Source organism: Zalophus californianus, chromosome 2 (genome assembly GCF_009762305.2).
Source record: "Zalophus californianus isolate mZalCal1 chromosome 2, mZalCal1.pri.v2, whole genome shotgun sequence".
NCBI classification, from domain to species: Eukaryota; Metazoa; Chordata; class Mammalia; order Carnivora; family Otariidae; genus Zalophus; species Zalophus californianus.
This window is the reverse complement of record NC_045596.1, coordinates 144,205,271-144,227,112: the sequence shown is the minus strand read 5'-3', so window position 1 is coordinate 144,227,112 and position 21,842 is coordinate 144,205,271. Positions and strand designations below refer to the sequence as shown.

At 41.8% G+C, this 21,842-nt stretch overlaps 1 protein-coding gene across 1 annotated transcript in view; it reads left to right on the top strand.

The window, feature by feature from the left end:
• The window catches only part of AADAT (aminoadipate aminotransferase), an 83,578-nt gene that overhangs the window by 37,930 nt on the left and 23,806 nt on the right, over positions 1 to 21,842 (top strand). Inside the window, 4 exon segments of the mRNA XM_035726351.1 lie at positions 17,094 to 17,276; positions 19,454 to 19,844; positions 20,496 to 20,597; positions 20,600 to 20,662. Of these exon segments, the coding sequence (XP_035582244.1) occupies positions 17,094 to 17,276; positions 19,454 to 19,844; positions 20,496 to 20,597; positions 20,600 to 20,662 (739 nt within the window).

Below are 21,842 nucleotides of genomic sequence, written 5' to 3'. Positions count from 1 at the left end.
GTTGTTGCTATTCTTTTCTTCGATCTCCTGTTGAGTTCGTAGGTGTTCAGAATGGTTTGATCCCTATCCAGCTGAATTCCTGAGACCAGACGAAATCCAGGTCTCCTACTCCTCCGCCATCTTACTCTGTCCGACTTAGTCTTGTCTTTAACACCTCATTTATAAGCACAGTTTTCTCAGAGGTGTATCATGGGCTTGGAACTTCCCTAAAGATGACACCATAACTACTCAGATATCTCCTAGAGACAACTTGAAGAGGATAATTTAAGTTTAAATTGGATGCTCAATTTATTGACACTTTGTAGTAGTTGATAGAGAGGGACCCTCAAAGGATGGTAGCTGAAATCTTTTGTTCTCTGGACCCAAGTTCCAACATGTCCCGTTCAAACTCTCTGCTCTTTGACCCTTAATCTACTGTCAAAGAAGATGGGATCAGTTTCATCTAGATTTCAAAATACTCATCCTTCTCTTCCCTCTTCCTTCATCTATCAGTGGAAAAATGTAAGGTTGGAATAAATCAGGTGTTTGGATTTTTCAGAGAATGACAGAATTAGGCATTTATGGTCCTTGGACATGTTTCTATAATAAGCAACTGCAAAATATTTTAGAGAACCACATCATGAGGGTTCCCATGATAGCATCCTGGTGTTGAGAGCCACTTCTGGAGCTAGTCAGAGAAGATCTCTCATGATTAGGGAATAAATAAACTCAATGAATAAACTTCCTCATTTAGATAGGGAATAGCCTTCTTCCTCCCAGAGAAAAGGCATTATTTTTAAGGCTGCTGCATAAAAAGCATCAGGTATTTTTATCCCTTTCTAATGTTCTCCTATATAATTTAGGGCAAAGGTTAATCTGCAGTAATAACAGCTTTAAGAAGAAAAATAAGACAATAGACATTCACCTTTCTCTCATGTAATGGTTCAGCCATTCTAGGCTGGTGGTGTAGCTCTGTTCTATAGGTCATCCAGGAACCTGAGTTCTTTCCTATTGTTGCTCTGACAAACTCCAAGAGTTATCCTCATCTGTAGGGTTAGACCTGGGTCATAGCCCCTTCCATTCCCAAATCAGAGGAAAGAGAGAAAGGAGTCCAGGGCCAGTTATTTGCTCTTTGTTCACATTTCATCTGTTCACATTTCATTTATGAGAATTTAATCACCAAGCCACACCTAGCTGCAAAGAAGACTGGTTAGTAAAATTTCTAGATGGGCAGCTGTGTGTCCATGATGAAGGAAAGAACGGAACTGAGGTGAAAGCCAGGAGCTTGCCACTGTCTGTTTCTCTGGGTACCTAATTCCTGTCGGTAACCAAGATCTAGACAGAACATCTGCCCTTGGGGCACAACCCAGGATCCCAGCTGTACATCTAGCTCAAAGTCCAGAATCTCCAGGGGATATGCAGTTCTATGACCTATAAACTAAAAGAAAAGTAATCTTCCCTCCATACCCTCACAAATGATGGAGCTAGATGAGAAATGCCACAATAAAACTCCTATTTAGAAAATGAAAGATTAAGAAACACACAAAAGTCAGAATTCTATAGTGTCAGGAAAATCTGTCAAAAATTTGGAAAAGGGCAAAAGAGATTACTGGGTGTCCTTTCAGTGGGAGTGGTCTAGTATGCCCTCCTGTGATCATCAGAGTCTATAAGTATGTGCATCTTGGACTATCTTTGACTAAGCTTTTTACAACCCTGTGGAGACAGAACTTAAATTATACAAAGCTGAGAATGATGCAAATGTTTCCCATCCATATCAATGAAAATTATCACTGTACATGGCAATGCAAATAAATTTTGTCCCTGTATAAAATATAAATCTCTGCCAGACAAATTATCAATTTGACCCATTTTAATGTTTTACAGGTTCTCACATAATGAATTAAATACGTCTTTGACATGTGCTCATTTTACATGTGTGTGAGTGTCATGACTTTAACCTTTTTGAAAGTTATACTTTAACAATAGTGAAATCTTATGCTTATCCTGGAATATGTTCTTTACTTTGACCTGTTGTGTGTGTTGGAAGGAGCTCCTTTGCAGTGCCCTTCCTGGTCCTAGTTTGGCCCTGGGAGATCCTTCCTATTCTTCATACTCAGTACCCACATTAGAAGTGGGTGTTAAGAGTGTGGACTCTCCTCAGCACTGTAGGGTTTTCATGTACTCACTGCTGGTTCACATTAGGGGAGCCCCAGGGCTTATCCAGGCAGGTATTGTGGTTTCTTTGGCAGTAATATTCCCTTGGGAATTTTTAGGCTTTCTCTGCCAGCTTCTAATTAGCTCTGACTTGGTAACCTTTACCAAGGTTACTTTCTGTAGCTAAAGTTTACACCTGTCTTTTATTTACTGGCTTCCTTGCTCTACCCAAGCATTTCTCCTTCATTTTACTGGGGGCTACAATGAAGCCTCCCATATTTCTGAGACAATGGGCTTGAGTTAGACAGCTGGAACCTTTTATTTAGCTAATAAAGACACTGAGCAAATTTCGCCTCCAAATGTTTGAATTTGGAAGGATTTGTCTTTGCTACATAAAGTCTATTTACTTTCATCTCCGATTGCAAATTACCAGTGCTTGCCTAAGCTCATACCATTTTTATAGTACCTTATTTAAAGCAGCAAGAAACAGGGGCACCTGGGTGGCTCAGTCAGTTAAGCGCCCAACTCTTGATTTCAGCTCAGGTCATGATCTCACGGTTGTGAGATCAAGCCCCACGTAAAGCCCCAGAGGCAGGCTCCTCGCTCAGCAGGAGTCTGCCTCTCTCCCCCTCCCTCTGCCCCTTCCCCACTCTCTCTCTCTAAAATAAATAAATAAATCTTTTAAAAAATAATAAAGATAAAAGCAGCAAGGAACAGCCAACACTCTGGCTCTTGGTAGAGGAGCAGAGGGGTTTCACCAAATGATCTGCCACAGCATGACAAATGTCACCTGTTTCCAGTTTTCCAAAAATAACCTATTCTTCACCATCCACTGCTCAACTGTTAAGCCAATGTCATATATCTTAGATTTCTGTTATAACAACACTCCTCTTCAGTATTAATTTCTGTATTAGAGAAAAGAATAGGCCGACCTAATTTTTTTTAATGTAATATCTTAAAGAAGATAATGGTCTGGCCATTCATGTAGTACAGCAGCTTTGCTCCCACAGGACATTTAGAGTCCCAGATTCATTTTATTTTGTGTTTAGCCACATGCTATAGCACAAGTGGGCAAGCTTTTTCTGCAAAGGGCCAGAAAGCAAATATTTTAGGCTTTGCAAGCCATACAGTCTCGGTTGCAACTATTCAATCCTGCTGCAAAAGCAACCACAAACAGTAAGTTTTTAAAAATGAGCATAGCTGTGTTCCAATCAAATCTATTTATGGACACTGGAAATTTGAATTTCATATAATTTTTTCATGTCATGAAATATTATTCTTCTTTTGAGTTTTTTCAACCATTTAAAAATATAAAAATAGGGCGCCTGGGTGGCTCAGTCGGTTAAGCAACTGCCTTCGGCTCAGCTCATGATCCTGGGGTCCCTGGATCCTGCTTGGCAGGGAGTCTGCTTCTCCCTCTGACCCTCCCCCCTCTCATGTGCTCTCTCTCTCTCTCTCATTCTCTCTCTCAAATAAATAAAATCCTTAAAAAATAAATAAATAAATAAAAATAATTTAAAAACAGGGCCAAGGGGCACCTGGGTGGCTCAGTTGTTAAGCATCTGCTTTCGGCTCAGGTCATGATCCCAGGGTCCTGGGATCAAGCCCCGCATTGGGCTCCCTGCTCAGTGGGAAGCCTGCCTCTCCCTCTCCCACTCCCCTTGCTTGTGTCCCCTCTCTTGCTGTGTCTCTCTTTGTCAAATAAATAAATAAAATCTTTAAAAACAAAAACAAAAGCAGGGCCAGATTTGTCCTATGGGCTGTAGGCCCCAGTTTGTGGGCCCTTGTGTGATAGGGTTGTCCTCATCTGCATGGTTGAAAGTGAGTCACAGGCATGTCTATGACCCAGCACATACAATAGCAAATGAAGGAGTCCAGACAGCCACCAAAAAAAAAAAAAAAAAAAAAAAAAATGAAATCTTGCCATTTGCAATGACGTGGATGGAACTAGAGTGTATTATGCTAAGCGAAATACGTCAATCAGAGAAAGACAATTATCACATGATCTCACTCAGATGTGGACCTTAAGAAACAAAACAGAGGATCATAGGAGAAGGGAGGGAAAAATAAAACAAGACAAGATAAGAGAGGGAGATAAACCCTAAGAGTCTCTTAATCATAGGAAACAAACAGGGTTGCTGGAGGGGAGACAGGTCGGGGGATGAGGTAACCGCACGATGGGTATTAAGGAGGGCACATGATGTAATCAGCACTGGGTATTAAATAAGACTGATGAATCACTGAACTCTACCTCTGAAACTAATAATATACTAGACGTGAATTAATTGAATTTAAATTTAAAAAAAGAGGGAGTCTAGAGAAAGAAATTTTGTTTTAAGCAATTTCTTTTTAATTTCTTTTTGTTTAGAACTTGGTCACATGACCATACCTCATTGCAAAGAAGCTGGAAAACAGAGTTAAAACTGGCTCACCATATGCTGGGAGAATATACGACAAGCAGCTATCTGTTACACACACCCAAGACTAGTTTTTAGGAACCTCATTAGGGTCAATAGCTTGATGTACTTCATATAAATTTGCCTGAGCCACTACTTTAATTCTACAGCTTCCTGGGTCTAACTTTGCTTTAATGTCTCTTCCATACAGCTGCATGAGATGAAATGTTCTCCACTTCTATATACCATTCTTTTAACAATCTATGTCCATCTAGAGAGAAACTAGAGAAATGTTCTTGGCTCTAGTCTAAGAGTCTACCATACACATGATGCAATGTTAATACTATGAAGGCTGACAAATTTTTACTGTCCTAGATGACCTCTCACATGTAATACTTACAACTATATAGTCAATATATTGTAACTACAGAATAGTTACATAATAATAAGTGACTCATGTGTGTCCCACTCCAGTAAACTGCTTTAGCATCTCAAGTGCAGCTGGATTTTTTCCAACCTACCACCCACTAGACGTCTTGTCCCCTCCCCAACCTTTGGACTTATAAATATCCTGGGATATTAAAGGGATAGGTTTCCATACACAACCATAGAAAAGTGTCACACTGGCCAATCAATGGCTGAGATAGTGGTGAAGATGGAGCAAAATCCTCTAAAACTTCAACCAGAATATCCATTGCTGATGCCCTGAGTTCAGGTAATGGGAAGTTGCCAGAACCCACAAACATTACCCTCTAACGAACAAGAGTCAGCACAAGAGAGCTGGACTGATGTCAGTCTATCACTTCTAGAAGTTGGATAAGATGTAAAAGGTTAAGATCTGATTTTCTGGAATGGTCATGAATGAGATGAAATCTTTCAACTGGTAATAGAACTACTGACCAAAACTAAACTGGGAATGGATGGGATCCTGAAGGAAAGAAACTGCAAAGAGTTTATTGAAGGGGCTTAACCTGATGGGATTACATTTAGGAAGCAGATTTCTTTTTTTCCCTCCACTGCCTCAAACAGACTCTGTGGGATCCCCCTCCTCTGCCTCTTTACAATATCTGGGGCAGATCCCAAAAGTTTTTGGTCAATTACAGCTCTAAGAACAGCTTTAAGATAATTTTCAGCCACTGAAAGTTTAGTGTAGTATAACCTAAATTCCAGTCTTGTCCAATCCAATGAGAGCAGGCCTGATCCATGGCCATTTAATATCAGGCTGACTCCATGCACTCCCTGGCTCACCACTTAGGACTACACTGCTCCATTCAGCCAGTGGTTAAGCACTCTCTCATGAATTACGTGCCCACTATTTCCCAGAGCCCTGGTTCTCTTACTTCCTTTGTAAAAGGGAGCTTAGAAAATACAGATCCCCAACCATCTTCCCATCACACTACCAACTCCCCCGACCTTTCTCACCCCACTCCTCCTCTCAGATTCTAATTTGGTTGGAAAGTGGCAGAGCTCAGAATTCTTAATTTTCAATAAGCCCCTAAGTGATTCTAATGAAAGTGGCCTACAGACTGTTTGGAAAAACATTGCTTCAGGGTATCTCTAAATATTGTCTAACCAGGAAACACATCCTTTATTCCTCAGTTCCTGGTTAAAATTATTTACACTCTCCAACACACTCAATATTCAAATATCCTATATGACTTCATCCTTAATTAAACAACCTCTCCTTCCCTCTCCCAAGCTTCTGGAATGACTGGGTCATCATTAACTCCTTTAGACCTCCAAACCCTGCTCCACACTTTGTGGCTTTACCAAACTCTGACTTTACTGAAACCTGGCTACCCACTGAAGATATTAGTTTCCCTATAGCTCTCTCAAGTAAAAAGTGCTCATCTTCCTATATCCCACTTACCTTAAAATTGGAAAATGAGGTTGGTATCCTCCTTTCTCCCAAAACCATGTCCACACCATTACTCCAGCACCTTCTTACAAAAGCCTCCTTGAGACTCATGTAATTTGGCTATACATTTTATCTGCAAGCATATTCTATCTCCACCTTTACTGCCACTGTCATGTACCAAACTCCCTCAGTGCCAGTGGCACCCAGCTCAAAGTATTCCTTTAATTCCAAGCACTGCTATCATCCTAGATGACTTTACTGTCCATGTGGATGGATGATTTGGCTCTCTGACTTCTCATGTTCTTGACTTCATCTCTTCCATCACTTTAGCTACCACTCTACAGAAATTCCCTGAAACTTGTCATCACCTGGAAGAACTCTATCTCTGATACACTAATTCAGACATCTCACTCTCAGCCCACAAGCTCCCATCTTTCCAGCTCACTCACTCATGACTCTTACTACATGGGGTCTTCAACTTCCAGGGCAACTCCAGTTCATAAAACCCTCGACTTCATCTATCAGCTGCTTCATTTCATAACTTCCACCTTTATCCCTCTTAGGTACAATCTCAACTCCACTCTTTCTAGTGTTCTAAACTCTCTTGCTCCACAGGGCTCTCACTGCATCCACATCCAAATACTCCCATCCTGGATGAACCAAACAATACTTCTCCTTTGTCGTTGCCCTCTAAGTGCTAAATGTTGATAGAGATAAATCTCATTAACAGTGTAGATTGGTCCCGATCTGTAGTTACCAACCTCAAATGGACCTACATCACTGATCAGCAAGGCTACAATGCTTCTCTAGCCTCCATAACAAATATATTTAAGTATACTCCCTTCTCATCAAACCCCCAATCCTTCCACATCCCCCCCTTCTCAGCATAGGACCTCCTATTTCTCTAGAAAAACAAATAGATAACACCTCCTATATCTTCATCAATATTTTCCTCTTATTGCCACACCCATTTGCAAAGGAAAACGTGTTTCACTGTTCACAGAGTGGTCACACTCTGCAGGCAAAGGTAAAAAGTGGATAAGTGTCACTCAGGGAAGAGATCAGTGTGTAACTTGACATTGCTGAGAATAGACAATGTGCATATCAGGCTCCAGTGGTATAGCATTTCCTTATAGCAAGAGGAGAGAGTGCACAAGATCTGGTGCCTTGCAACCCACTTCGTGCTACAGTAGAAGGACCCTGAGTCCTCCTTTCTGGGGTCTGAAATACAGAACACTGCAGGAATGCCTGAGGGCTATTAATGCACCAATGTAAGCAACAAAGGAGTATACTTCCAGCTCAGAACAGGGGAAGATATTTCCTCACAAGGCAAAAAGCTCAGCACAGGCTGTGAGAGTTCTCTATCTCTTTGCAAAAGGAAATATTCCAGGCAAAAGGCCACTCTTATATCTAGCCCATGCATGGGGTTACAAATTGTGCATGACTGCCTTTCCCCAAAAAAATCATCCTACCTTCCATCCAAGACCAACCATCTTATTCCAAACCAAAAACCTCTTTCAACCCCCACATCAACCTATAGATACTGCTCAATCTCCTCCTCTTCAATTCACTACTGTCATTTCCCAATATTCTACTCATCTTCACCCCATTTCAATCTTGCTTCTACAACAAACACCATAAAATTATCCAGGTCAGTTTCAGCAAGGACTTCTCATCACTAAATTCAAAGAAGACGTCTCTGTTTTATCTTAACTGAACACTGTGCACATTTGACATTCTTGATCACTCTCTCCTTCCTCCAAGTTCTTTCTGCCTTTAGTGTCTCTGCCACCACACTGTCCTGATTTTCTTCACTGGCAAGACCCTGTTTTCTCTGCTAGCATTCTCAACTCCACATGCCCCTTACATTTAGAGCACCTCAAGGTTCTGCCCTTTCCTCCTTGTAAAGCTCAGGCAATTCTATTGCTTCTAGTATCCTTTCATTGATACAGTCATTCCAAAAATATTTTATGAGCGTCCTCTCTCGAACAGGCACTATGGAAGGTGGCAGAATTCAGTGGCAGGGCCACTTCACTGCATGACTCCAGAAGGCACCTTTCACCTAGAATGCTGTGCAAGGCAGTGGCACTGTTTAGTGGTTCTCAGAGAAACCGAAGGGACACCTACCCTCTTAGGCTTTACTGGTTTGCAGGAGAAATATAAACATAACAAATAATTTCAAAAGTAATTACTCAATTACGGTTGGGAATAGCATTCCAAAGAAAAAGCTGGGAGGGGGAGGTTCAGTAAAGAGCAGAGATTTTTCAGGAGAGAAACAGCAATGTGCCAAGCACTGAGGTAGGAAGAAGCATAGTATATCGGAAGGTCTGATAGAAGGCCGCTGTCCTGGCATGAGGGAGCAGGAGAGAGAGCAGTGTGACACAAACCTGGAGGGGCAGGCACAGGCTACATCACATAGACTCTCAAAGGCCACTTGAAATCACTGAAAGACTTTAAGTGGACAGAAATACAATCAACTCTGCGTTTTAAAAAGCTTATTTTAGCTGCAGGGTGATTATAGTAGATACAGGGAGGCTGATTTCAAGGCTAAGAAAGTGACTTACAGTGACTTATAGGCCGTTGGCAGTAGCTAGAGAGAAGTAGACATTTTCAAGACACAATTTTAGGAGGGCTCTTGTAAGAAAGTTCTGGTCTAACCAACTGGCTACACAGTGGTACCATTTCCTAAGATGAAGAACCATGGGAGAATCATGTTTAGGGAAAGCAGCACGGTTCATGTTTGGACATACTAAATTTGAGATGCCTGAAGAGCAACCCGGGGGAGAGAGGCTAAGTGGCAGTTAGCTGTATGTTGTTCTGAGTTAGAGATATGTTATTCCTATCAGCAGTGGTTAGTCCTTCTCAAAACACTCTCTTCCTCTGTTGTCCCCCTCACCATTGCCTGTGCTTCTCCAGTTGTCCTCTTATCTCTGCATCTGAGGCCCCTTTAGTCACTGGGAGAGGATAATCTTGTATTGTTTTCAGCCACCTTCTTGGTGGTAACTTGTGATGGCAGTACCAGGCAATCAATACCCTGACTCGCCCTTGGCTCCTCCCTCTGCACATGAACCCATCACAGATCTCTAGTCTATCCAACCAGTGCCCCTCAAATCCATTTGTTTCCTCCATTCCCACTCCCATCAACTCACGTAAGACTCTATCATCTCTCATCTTGCTACTAAAAAAAAAAACAAACAAACAAACAAAATAAAACATACCTAACTGGCTCAATGGGTTTATTTTTACCCTTCTTCAAACCTACTCAGAGGCCAGAGTGACCTTAAAAAAACAAATATTGACACACCACTCTCTTGAATAAAACACATCTGGTATAATTAGGATGAAGTTCACCATCTTCAATATGGAAAACAAACCCTTCTGTGATCTCACCAACCTGCCACCGAAAGTCAACACTCGGTTTCCTGTTCATTACTCTTCCAGCTCCAACCATATTGGACTTCTTTAGGCTCCTCACCTTTGCCATGTTTTCTCACCTTTTCTTACTAGCCTTCTATTGTTCACACACTTTTAGTTATATATTTAACGCATAAACTCCATGACAGCATGGACTACATCTGCCATGTTCACTAGTACATCCGCTGTACCTGACATGTACCTAAGAAATACGAAGTGTTCAGTAAACACATTTTGAAATAATGGCACAGAATGCAATCTAATTTCTTCAAGTTACATTAGACTAAACCTGATCAGATCGATTTTTCTGGAAATCCAAGTTTTAACTCAGGATATATTTTAACAGAAATAATGTATGAGGGTTACCTGGGTGGCTCATTTGGTTAAGCATCTGCCTTCAGCTCAGGTCATGATCTCAGGGTCCTGGGATGGAGCCCCATATTGGGCTCCCTGCTCAGTGGGGAGCCTGCTTCTCCTTCTCCCTCTGCCACTCCTTTTGCTTGTGCTCTCTTGTGCTCTGTCAACTAAATAAAAATAAAATCTTTAAAAAAAAAGAAAGAAATCAGTCAGAGAAAGACAAATACCATATGACTTCACTCATATGTGCAATTTAAGAAAACAAACAAGCAAAGAGGAAAAAAGAGAGAGAGACACAAAGCAAGAAACAGACTTTTTTTTTAATTATAGAGAACGAACTGATGGTTACCAGAGGGGAAGTGGGTGGGGGGATGTGTGAAACAGGTGATGGGGATTAAGGAGGGCACTTGTCGTGATGAGCACCGGGTAATGTATAGAATTGTTGAATTACTATATTGTATACCTGAAACTAATATAGCACTGTATGTTAACTATACTGGAATTAAAATAAAAACTTAAAAAAAAAAAAGAAATGGACGCTGAAGCTATGGGTGAATTGCTGCACTCTCCTGATAAAGCTAATGGATGAGAAGTCACTCGTGGACGAGCAAAGAAAGTGGTTTCTTGAGATGGAATCTACTCCTGGTGAAGATGCTGTGAAAACTGTTGAAATAACGACAAAGGATTGAGAATACTATGTAAACTTAGTTGATCAAGCAGCATCAGGGTTTGAGTGGATTGACTCCAATTCTGAAAGAAGTTCTACTGTGGATAAAATGCTATCCAACAGCATCACATGCCACAGAGAAATCCCCATGAAAGGAAGAGTCAATCAATGCAGCAAACTTCATTGTTGTCTTATTTTAAGAAGTTACCACAGTCACTCCAACCTTCAGCAACCACCACCCTGATCAGTTAGCCACCATCCATATTGAGGCAAGATCCTCCACCAGCAAAAAGATTAGGACTTACTAAAAGCTCAGATGATAGTTAGCAATTTTTAGCAATAAAGTATTTTTTAATTAAGGGATATACATTGTTATATATATGTATATAATTATTATACAATATATAATTATAAATATATACAAATATATAATTATTATACAATATAATATAATGTTATTGTATAATGATAGATGTTATATTATGTATATTATATAATTATATGTTATATGTGTTAAGTATTTTATATTATACAACATATGTTATATATTATATACGTTATATATACATTATATAATTATATATGCTATATAATTATACAATATAACATAATATGCTATTGTATAATATTATATGTTATATATTATTACATATAATATACAATGCATAATAATTATATATGCTATATTATATATTATATAATTATACAATATAACATGTTATATATAATGTAGAATTAATATATAATGCCATTATGCACTTCATAAACTACAGCATAGTGTAAGCATCACTTTTATATGCACTGGGGAACCAAAAAATTCATTTGAGTCACTTTGTTTTGGTATTTACTTTATCCACTCAACTCAGCCATTTTCCCTTACTGTCAGGATAAGACATAAAATCTTGACTAGAGCCTATAAAAACCAGTATGATTCGACCTGTCTCCTGAGTTGCATCTCTTCCCAGTCAACTTTTCAATTTCTAGCCTCCTTTCATTTCCTTGAATATACCATGTTTCCTTATCTAGGAAACCATTGCACATTCTGTTTCTGCTGCTGGGAGCACTCTCTCTTCATCCACTCTACATTTGCCTACTTCTACTCAGCCTTTATTTTTTTTTTTTTTAAGATTTATTTGAGAGGAAGAGAGAGAGCAGGAAAGGGAAGGAGCAGAGGGCGAGGGAGGGAGAAACTCAAGCAGACTTCACACTGAGTGGGGAGCCCAAACTGGGGCTCGATCTCACAGCCCTGAGATCAGACCCAAACTGAAATCAAGAGTCAGACAATTAATTGACTGCCCCACCCAGGCGCCCCCTCTACTCAACCTTTAGAACTCAGTGGAAACATCACTTCCTCAGAAAACTGTCTCCCTTCAGCCCTGAGACTACATCACTGCACCATCAAATACTATCACAGCACTGTGTGCCTTTCTTCTCAGCCCTTCCCAGTGCCTATTAAAGCACTGGATATAGGAAATCCCAAACAAATATTTTTCAAATCAACCCTTGCTCTGGGGGCTTCAACTCGCCAAAAAGAATACCTTGCTGCCTATTTTGAATCTTGCTTCAGCTGCCATCTGCATACTTCTTTTTGGAAAAAAAAAAAAAGTCAACAGGCCAAAAATTTCTGTTTTCTGAGTTTATGTCCACATTGTAGTTCTAATAGTTGGGAAAGTGAGATAATATTCTTTACTATAGATTTTAAGCCCAGAATACCCACCTATAAACTTGATTGTCTAAAACAAACTTGTCTCAGATCATGGATAGATTCCATGGTAAATATGTTGAATGAGGGAAATGTCTCTCCTTTAAAACCAATCATTGCCATCTGTGTGCTTTATATATTTACTTTGCTCAGCCACTTTGTACTTTTCATGTTGTTCTATGATTATTTGTTGACTTGTAAGACCTGCTGAATATACCCATTTATATACTTGCTCATCAATAATAGGAACTTTGTGTTGTAGTAAACTCAGCTCAAGTCTGCACTTGTAAACATCTAGTAATTCTTTTTATATGATAGATTTAGTCCCCTTAGGTTTCTGAGAAATCCTTAAGGTAAATCCTTTCTAGGGGTGGCTTTCTAGGTTAAGCATCTGCTTCGACTCAGGTCATGAGCCCAAGGTCCTGAGATGGAGTCCCGCTTGGGCTCCTTGCTCAGCCGGGAGCCTGCTTCTCCCTCTGCCTGCCACCCCCACTACTTGTGAGCACTCGCTCGTGCTCTCTCTCTCTCTCTCTGACAAATAAATAAATAAAATCTTTAAAAAAATAAATTTTTAAAAATCCTTCCTAAGTAAGATTTCTCAGAATATTGAGTTGCCTCTTTTATCATTCATATTGCTGATTATCATTAATATTTCTAATTTAATATTGCTGATAATAAGAATGAAAACAGCTGATAATTATTAGGCATTTATATGTCAGATACTGCAAAGCAAACTATATGAATTTAACAGTCATAATAATCCTCTGAGTGGGGTAACTTTTTTTTTTTAAGTAGGGTCCACACCCAGCGTGGAGCCAAATGTAGGGCTTGAACTCACAGCCCTGAGATCAAGGGTTGGACGCTTAACCGACTGAGCCACCCAGGTGCCCCTGGATAACATTTTAATGCTATTTTACAAGCTAGGTGATCCAGAAATAAAGAGGTTAAGTAATTTGTGCAAGAACACACAGAATATAAGTGGCAAAGCTGAGATTTGAAACCAAGCAGTCTGATCCCAAGGCTGTAATCACTCACTGCACTATATTACATCCCCTCCTTTTAAAAGGGCTGCAGCCATAGGTTTCTACTTTGGAGATATATATATGTATGCTCCTATTGGACCCAAACCTCCTGAAGATAACAAATATAAGTTCTGCACAAAATGCGAGAAGGAAGGAAGGGAGGGAAAAAAAAAAAACCTGGAGTCTCGAGAGAGTGAACAAAAGCCTGCAGAATCTGGAGGAAATCTATACTTGAAAGAAGAGATTCCTATTTTTACAACTTCCTGTATAAGAACAGGCCAAAATCAACACCCCATGAGGCAGTTAGCTCCAGGGGAAAAACCGCAGTCTCTCTGGTCTGAAGAACAAAAGGATAGATTTCCCGGCAATCACAGGCACTAAAAGTGAAGGGCAAAATCCCAGGAAAGAGAGAGCTGGAGAAGGCATCCCAAATCCTGTCTATAAGTCTATGTATTCTCTGCCCCAAGTCCCTAACAGATCCTTGAACCATGCAGCATGTATGCACAGAAAAAACTCAAAACAGCCCCGCTAAAAGAGAAAAGAGCTGAACTGAGATTTGAACTGCTGCCAAGAGATAGAAATTATACTTTGATTTGAACCAAGTTAATTGCCTGCCTGCCTGCCTGCCTGCTAAAAGAAAAACCTCCATATTTTTAGAGGAATATAACAGAATCCAGAGTCTTTACAGCACAATGCCAAGGTGAATTCAAAAATATTCAACATATTAAGGACCAGAAGAATGTGAATTCATCTTAGGAAAAAAGACAAAGGAAATTAACTCTGAATGACCCAAATGTTTCAATTAGCAGACAAGGATTTGAGAGCAACAAGTATAACAACACTAAACCAACTATTAGTGTTTTCCTTGGCCTTAGAATGTTCCAGGAAAACATGTTTACAATGATGAACAATATAGTTGATCTTAACAGAAAAATAGAAACTTTATATAGGGCCAAATGGAAATTATAAAGCTGAAAAATACAGTATCTGAAATCAAAAAGGCAGCTTTGCAGGTACAACTTTCTTCTCAAAAGAATTCTTTCTCTTTTTATATATAATAATCTCTTTTGTTTAGTCTCTCTGATAACTAATCTAACTATCTAATTCCTCATTCCTCTTCCTTGAGTGTTCAGGGGCTGACTCCAGTATTAATGACAGGTATAATCTCTCTGACTTGATTTCTGCCTTAGTTTTATTCCACTACCCTAACCAACATTTGTCTCTAATTTGACCTAACCCCGCATCCCATCTACAGTAGTTTTAAAAAATGTCCATGGGTCACCTGGCTGGCTCAGTCGGTATAGCATGTGACCCTTTGTCTTGGTGTTGTAAGTTTGAGTCCCATGTTGGGGCTTTAAAAATCCAAATTTCATGACATTTCCTCCTCCAAAAAGTAGACCAGGATTCTCCTCCCCTTGAGAGTGGACTGGACTCAAAGAATCACTTCTAATAAACAGAATAAGGCAAAAGTGACAGTGTGATTTCCAAGACTAGGTCATAGAAGGCACTGAAGCCTCTTCCTTTCTCTCTTGGGTTACTCAACCTGACGGAAGCCAGCTGTCCATGTCATGAAGACTTTCAAGCAACTCTATGGGTAGGTACATATGGAAAGCAACTGAGTTCTCCTACCGATAGCCCACAAGAGGTCTTCAGCCAAGAGTCATGTGTTATGGGTTAAATTGTGTCCCCCCTAAAAGATAAGCTGGAGTCTTAACTTAGGTCCACAGTACCTAAAAATATGACCTTATCTAAAATAGAGTTCTTACACAGGTAATCAAGTTAGAATAAAGTCATTAAGATGAGCCCTAATCCAATACGACTGATGTCCTTATGAAAGAGGGAAGAGACACGCACACAGGGAGAACACCATGTGGAGATGAATGCAGAGATCAGGACAATGCAAGTACAAGCCACGGAACACCAAAGACTGCCAGCAAACCACAGTAAGCTAGGAGAGAGGCATGGTATAGATTCTTCCTCCCAGCTCTCTGAAAGAACCACCCTGCCAATACCTTGATCTTTCACGTCTAGCCCCCAGAACAGAGACGGTACATTTCTGTTGCTCTAAGCCACCCAGTTTGGGGTACTTTGTTACTGCAGCCCTGGAAACTAACACATCAGTGTGAATGAACTGCTTTGGAAGCAGATCATCTAGTTCCAGACAAGCTTTCAGATGACTGTAGCCCTAACCATTATCTTGACCTCCACTTCCCGAGACAACCCTAGCCGGAACTGACTGCTAAATGGCTACTGAATTCCCCACCCACAGAAATTATGAGATAATTGTTTGATGTTTTAACTGTTGTGATGGACGGAACTGTGTCACCACCCTATATTCATATGTTGAAACCCTAACCCCTCAAGTGACTATATTTGGAGACAGAGCCTTTAAAGAGGTAATTAAGATTAAATGAAACTGCTAGGATGAGGCCCTAATCCAGTATGACTGGTGTCCTTATAAGAAGAGGAAGAAACACCAGGGATGGGCACATGCAAAGAAAATGCCTTGTGAGGACACAGGGAGAAGGTGGCCATCTGCAGACAAGGAGAGGCCCCAGAGAAACCCACCCTACTGACATCTTGACCTTGGACTTCCAGCCTCTAGAACTGTGAGAAAATAATGTTCTGTTGTTTAAGCCATTCAATCTGTGGTATTTTGTTATGGGAACCCCAGAAGAATAATATAGCTGGTAAGTTTGGGGATAACTTATCACACAACACAGATAATAATATACTTTCCCACACCAGCCCCCCAAACCCACACATTTTCCATCTCCATTTATCACCCCAAATTATCTTAACAGTCTAGCCCCAAAGTATGCAAATTAGAAACATCAGCAACATTTCTTAGAACAGGTTTGGCGTTTTGAAACTTGATTCCCTTGGAGCGCCTGGGTGGCTCAGTCCTTAAGCATCTGCCTTCAGCTCAGGTCATGATCCCAGGACCCTGGGATTGAGCCCCACAGTGGGCTCCCTGCTCAGCAGGGAGTCTGCTTCTCCCTCTGCCTGCCACCCCCCCCAGCTTGTTCTCTCTCTCCCCTCCCCCCTGTCAAATAAATAAATAAAATCTTAAAACAATAACAACAACAACAACAACAACAAAGAAACTTGCTTCCCTCACAGATTATGGGAAAGGCTCTGGGATAAATCTATCAAGTAAGGAACAAGTCTTCCTATTAGGACCTCTAACCTTTAAGAGAAAGGAGTAAAATATGACAATTAGCCTATGCGTGATCCTGTTTGATTTTAGACTATGAGTATGACCAAGATCATAATAGGAAGCTTATACTTCTAACTCAATGGGAAACTTGTGTCCATTGGAAATAACCACTACCTTCTCTCTGCTTTCCATAGCAGCTTGTATGTCTGCTAAGGATGTTGAATTATATGAAATTGTTAACCCCTCAACCAACAAACACTTGCTTTTCCAGACTTGTCTCAGTTATATTTTTAAATTCATTATAGTTCCTAGCACAGAGCAAACAATAAATGTTTAGAGAATGACCGGATCCAGAAGAACTGTCCCCTTTAATTCTATCCGCAGGCAGTCCTACGCCAAGACTTTAAAAAGGCAGCGCTGAGCTGCGAACCTTGCTCATTCATCTTACTCACCTTGCTCATTCATCTTACTCCTGTGGGAGAATTCCTTCTGCTGTCGCTCCTGACAAATTCAAAGTCTGGTCTGTTTGATTTCTCTGGTAATCAGTTTTCAGGTTCTGATTGTCAGGTAAGCTCTCTCTAACTTAACTCTTGCCTGTCCCTTTCCCATCACAGTGACCATTTTCTGCCTTGCATTTTCTGAACATAATCCTAAGGTCCCATGCATTCCATTTAGCCCTTCCTCAAGGGTCAATTCTCTGCCCTTATACCTGGCTTCACCCTGCTTATAACCAATCAGCACCCTCAGCCATCTCACCTATCCAGCTCCAGGGCAGGCCCAAAAGAAAATTCAGTAAAAGTTTTTAAGGTTGAGAACCTACATCTTATGACTTGGATGGCCTTAAATCTCTTTAGTTTTGGTTCCTGGAATTGTATTCTACTTATTTGTTGGGGGACGGGAGGCTAGTTCTGCACTATTTTAATGTCTATATAATAGACATTATAAGAATCATAGAACTGTGCATGAATGTGGTTGGAAAAGATCATCTTGAGTGTTTTCTTAGCCCAAAACTCGAAACTGCTTTCACCCTTTCCTACTACCAGAGGAATTTAGATTTCTGTTAAGTATCTGAGGGAACCACACTTATTGAAGCCAAAAAGAAGCTGCAGTCTCCAGTAACACCAATATTTCTAGTTACATTTCATACTTAACCCTGGTCTATACCTTATTTAGATGTATTTAGAGCTTCTCGAGCTAATTTCTAGAAACATTAAGGGGCAACCCTTTTTAAAATTGACAATCTCAAAAAGATCCTTAATGCGATCTCGAATTAACTAAGGATACAACTTGCCTTGAGTGTTGCCAAGTAGTTTCTCCAGGCAAAAAAAAAACTTCTGGAGGCTGAGTATTTATGTAAAAACATTGTAACTACTCATAATAAGAGCTAACATTTTTTTAAAGATTTTATTTATTTATTCATGAGAGACAGAGGAGAGAGAGAGGCAGAGGGAGAAGCAGGCTCCCAAGCAGCAGGGGAGCCCGATGCGGGACTCGATCCCAGGACCCTGGGACCACGCTGTGAGAAAACTCATGCACAAAAAAACGTAACTTGTCCAAAGACATGCAGCTGGTAAATCATCAGTGGGATTTAAAACCACTTGAAGTCTCTGAATCCAGAACCCCACTGCCTCTTGGGCTTCTAGCAGCTTTACTAATGAAATTCCCTTCTGGTATTCAGCTGCCAGCATAAAGATTTCACTGGGTTATCTCATCCTTTTGTTGCCAGGACCTGGATAAGGATAGAAGAGGTCTCCTGGACTAATCTATTTCTGTCTAGAAGAGAGCCCTTTGACAATATGTCAGTACTCATCCAGGAAGTATTCAATAAGTGTTACCGAATGAATGAGGCTAGTTGGAATTTGTTCAAAATAAATGACTCTTTTATATCCACCTAGGAGTTAAAAAAAAAAGAGGGACTGTCTCAAAATCTTCACTCATTAAGTGCTCACGCGGAAAACTGCATTCCATTTTGGTGACTCAGGAAGGGAAATCACAGAGGAAAACTGGGGGTAGAGGGGGATGCCAGTGGAAGGTGGAGGATGGGGAGAATTGCTCTGTAAGAAAAGAGGACCGGGTGCTAGACGCAAAGGGATGAATCTAAGTCCTAAGTCTAACCGAAGTCCATAATGAAAGGGTCAGAAAATCCAAGGCGAGGGAAGATAGTAAAATTTGAGGAGACCCTCAGAGTGGATTCTTCCAAAATTTGTTTCAACACTCCACCTTCACTCTAAAATGTTCAGATCTTGGAGAAAGTGACGTTGCAAATCATCTGGGTCGCCTGGGTGACTTCCTGGGATAGTGCCTATAGCTATACTACGAAAGGTCAGTATGAAACACAACAGTGACCGAGGGGGTGAAACGCGCCAGCTGCTTCGCCAGAGGCCAGGTAACCACCAGCCACAAGGAATTGTCCGTACCAGACGAAAAGCAGTTTAGGAAGCCCGCTGCAATGGACCAAAGCAGCCACCAGATGGCACTCAAGGTTTAGGATCGTGGGGACTTCCGGCGCCCCCCGCCCCTCCCCCCCAGTGGCCCTCCGGCAAGGCCCCAGGCGGGCGCCCAGGCCAACCCGGCCTCTTTCTTGCGGCGACTCCCAGCTGCGAGGTCAAGAGTCGGACTCGCTCTGAATGGACCTCAGCACTGGCCCAGGACTGCAAGTGCCTCGCGGCCGGCCGTCACCCAGCCCGCCCCGCGCTGAGGGCGCTGATCCGGGATGGGGAGGCGCGCGCGGCGGGCGGCCATAGGCTGCGGCGCGGGGCGGGAGGGGGGCGAGGCACGGCCCGCGGCGAGGCGGGAATCTGCCCCGCCCCGCCCCCGCACCCCACCCCCCGCCCGGGGCCCGGGCCGGGAGCGGGAGCGACCCTGCGTCTGCGGCGCACTGTTTGGGTCAGCCACCGGCCCCGGGCCCGTTCGGGACCCAGACGCTGAGCGCAGCCTCCAGCCGGGGCGTTTCAGCGGCGGGGGGTACAACCGAGGCGGCGTTTCCGGGGTTCGGAGGGCACTGCTTGACGCGGCTATTTGGTTTTTCTAGTTTTCAACTACCGAAGAAGGTGCTTGGGTATCAGAGACATGATTACGCACGGTTCCTCACCGCCACGAGCGCAGCGAGAAAGCCTTCTCCCATCCGAGTCGTGAGTGAGTCCTGGGCGGGGCGCCCCTCCTCCAGGGGTGGGGGTTTTCTCGCGGAGCCTCCAGCCGCGGTGCCTACGGGCAACGGCTGGCGTGGGTTCATTCATTCAAACTGTGAAAGCTCCCAGTGAGCCAAGCTAAGCGTGCAAACCTGAAACAGGGACAGACTGTTTTCAGAGAACTTGGGGCCGGAACGGGAGGCGGGGAATTGGGTATCTCAGCTGTTGTGGGACACGTCCTTGGAAGAGAGAGGGGTGTGGCTGTCCAGAAAGGCTCTTCCCTGCAGGATGAGTAGATGTTAGGCACATGTGCAGATGTGTGCGGAGTGGGGAGGGCCTGGTAAAGTGGAAAGGAGTGAGCCCTGAAGCCTGACGGATAGGTAGGCGCTAAAGGGAGGAGAGGAGGACGGTTTTCTGTTATTGTGGCCCCTTGCTTAACTTGCTGGTTGCTCTGCCTTAGTTGGACGTCTCCATTCTTTAGTTCCTCCACCAGTGAAAGTAGGTCCAGAAAAAGTAATTTTACGTGTTTATTTTAGATTAGTATTCTGTCCACTAGAAATTGTTCAGCTTTACAGTTTTATTGAATGCATATATTGAGCAATCTCTGTTTATGAAAAGTCTTCAATGGAAACGTTTCTTCTCTTCCGTAGTATTGTAGCTGAGACTTGGAACAGGGCAACCAAAATCAGTCATCTCTTGGCTTCTGGATCACCAAACCCCAACACGTTCCCTTTTACGACTGCTGTTATCACCACAAAAAATGAAAGCCCATCCAATTTGATGAAGAGATGATGAAGAGAGCACTTCAGTATTCTCAAAGTGCCGGTAGTTATCGACAGATAACATAATTTTGTTCATTTTCATGAGCAATATTCTAATGCCCACTGATAAAGTAACGTGTCTTTTTTAACTGGGTATTCCACAGGCAGGAAGGTCTGGGGAAGAATTTTCAAAGAATAATTAAGAGCAACAGTTTATTAAATGCTTAACCCTCCTCAGTGACTGCTCCTTGACCTTAAATAATGAGAGGCTTATTTCCCTGTAGAAGCCAAGAGAAGGCAAATACCATTGGAGCTGGAGACTGGGGGGAAAAAAAGGAGTTAGGGGAAGAGAAGCGGTTAGGAGGAAGGAGAAAAGGACAATCCAGGAAGCAGCAAATTTTAAGTCCTGGGGGGGATGGATTTTTGTAAAAAATTGTGTTCCCTTAATAGTTGCAGACAGCTATGCAAATACTTTGCCCTCTGTTCAGATGTCTTTATTTTTTTTAAGATTTTATTTACTTGAGAGAGAGAAAGAACAAGTGGGGGAAGGGGCAGAGAGAGAGGGAGAAGCAGACTCCCCACTGATCAGAGACCCAACCAGGGCTGGATCCCAGGACCCCAGGATCATGACCTGAGCCTAAGGCAGATGTTAACCAACTGAGCCACCCAGGCACCCCCAGTTGTCTTTAATTTCTTTTTTTTAATGGTACATTTTATTATGCATATTTTATCAAAACAAAAAAGTAGGACTGAGATTTGTACTGAAATACGAAAGGTAGGCCACAAAACAAAACTAGCATAATTCGAGATCTACTTTGTAAAAGGTAACAGTAATCAGAGAAGCAGATCTTTTTTTCTGATTTTTTTATTGTTATGTTAGTCACCATACATTACATCATTCGTTTTTTTAAAAATTTTTATTGTTATGTTAATCACCATACATTACATCATTAGTTCTTGATGTAGTGTTCCATGATTCATTGTTTGCGTATAACACCCAGTGCTCCATGCAGAATGTGCCCTCTTTAATACCCATCACCAGGTTAACCCATCCCCCCACCCCCCTCCCCTCTAGAACCCTCAGTTTGTTTCTCAGAGTCCATCGTCTCTCATGGTTCGTCTCCCCCTCCGATTCCCCCCCTTCATTTTTCCCTTCCTACTATCTTCTTTTTTTTTTTAACATATAATGTATGATTTGTTTCAGGGGTACAGGTCTGTGATTCAACAGTCTTACACAATTCACA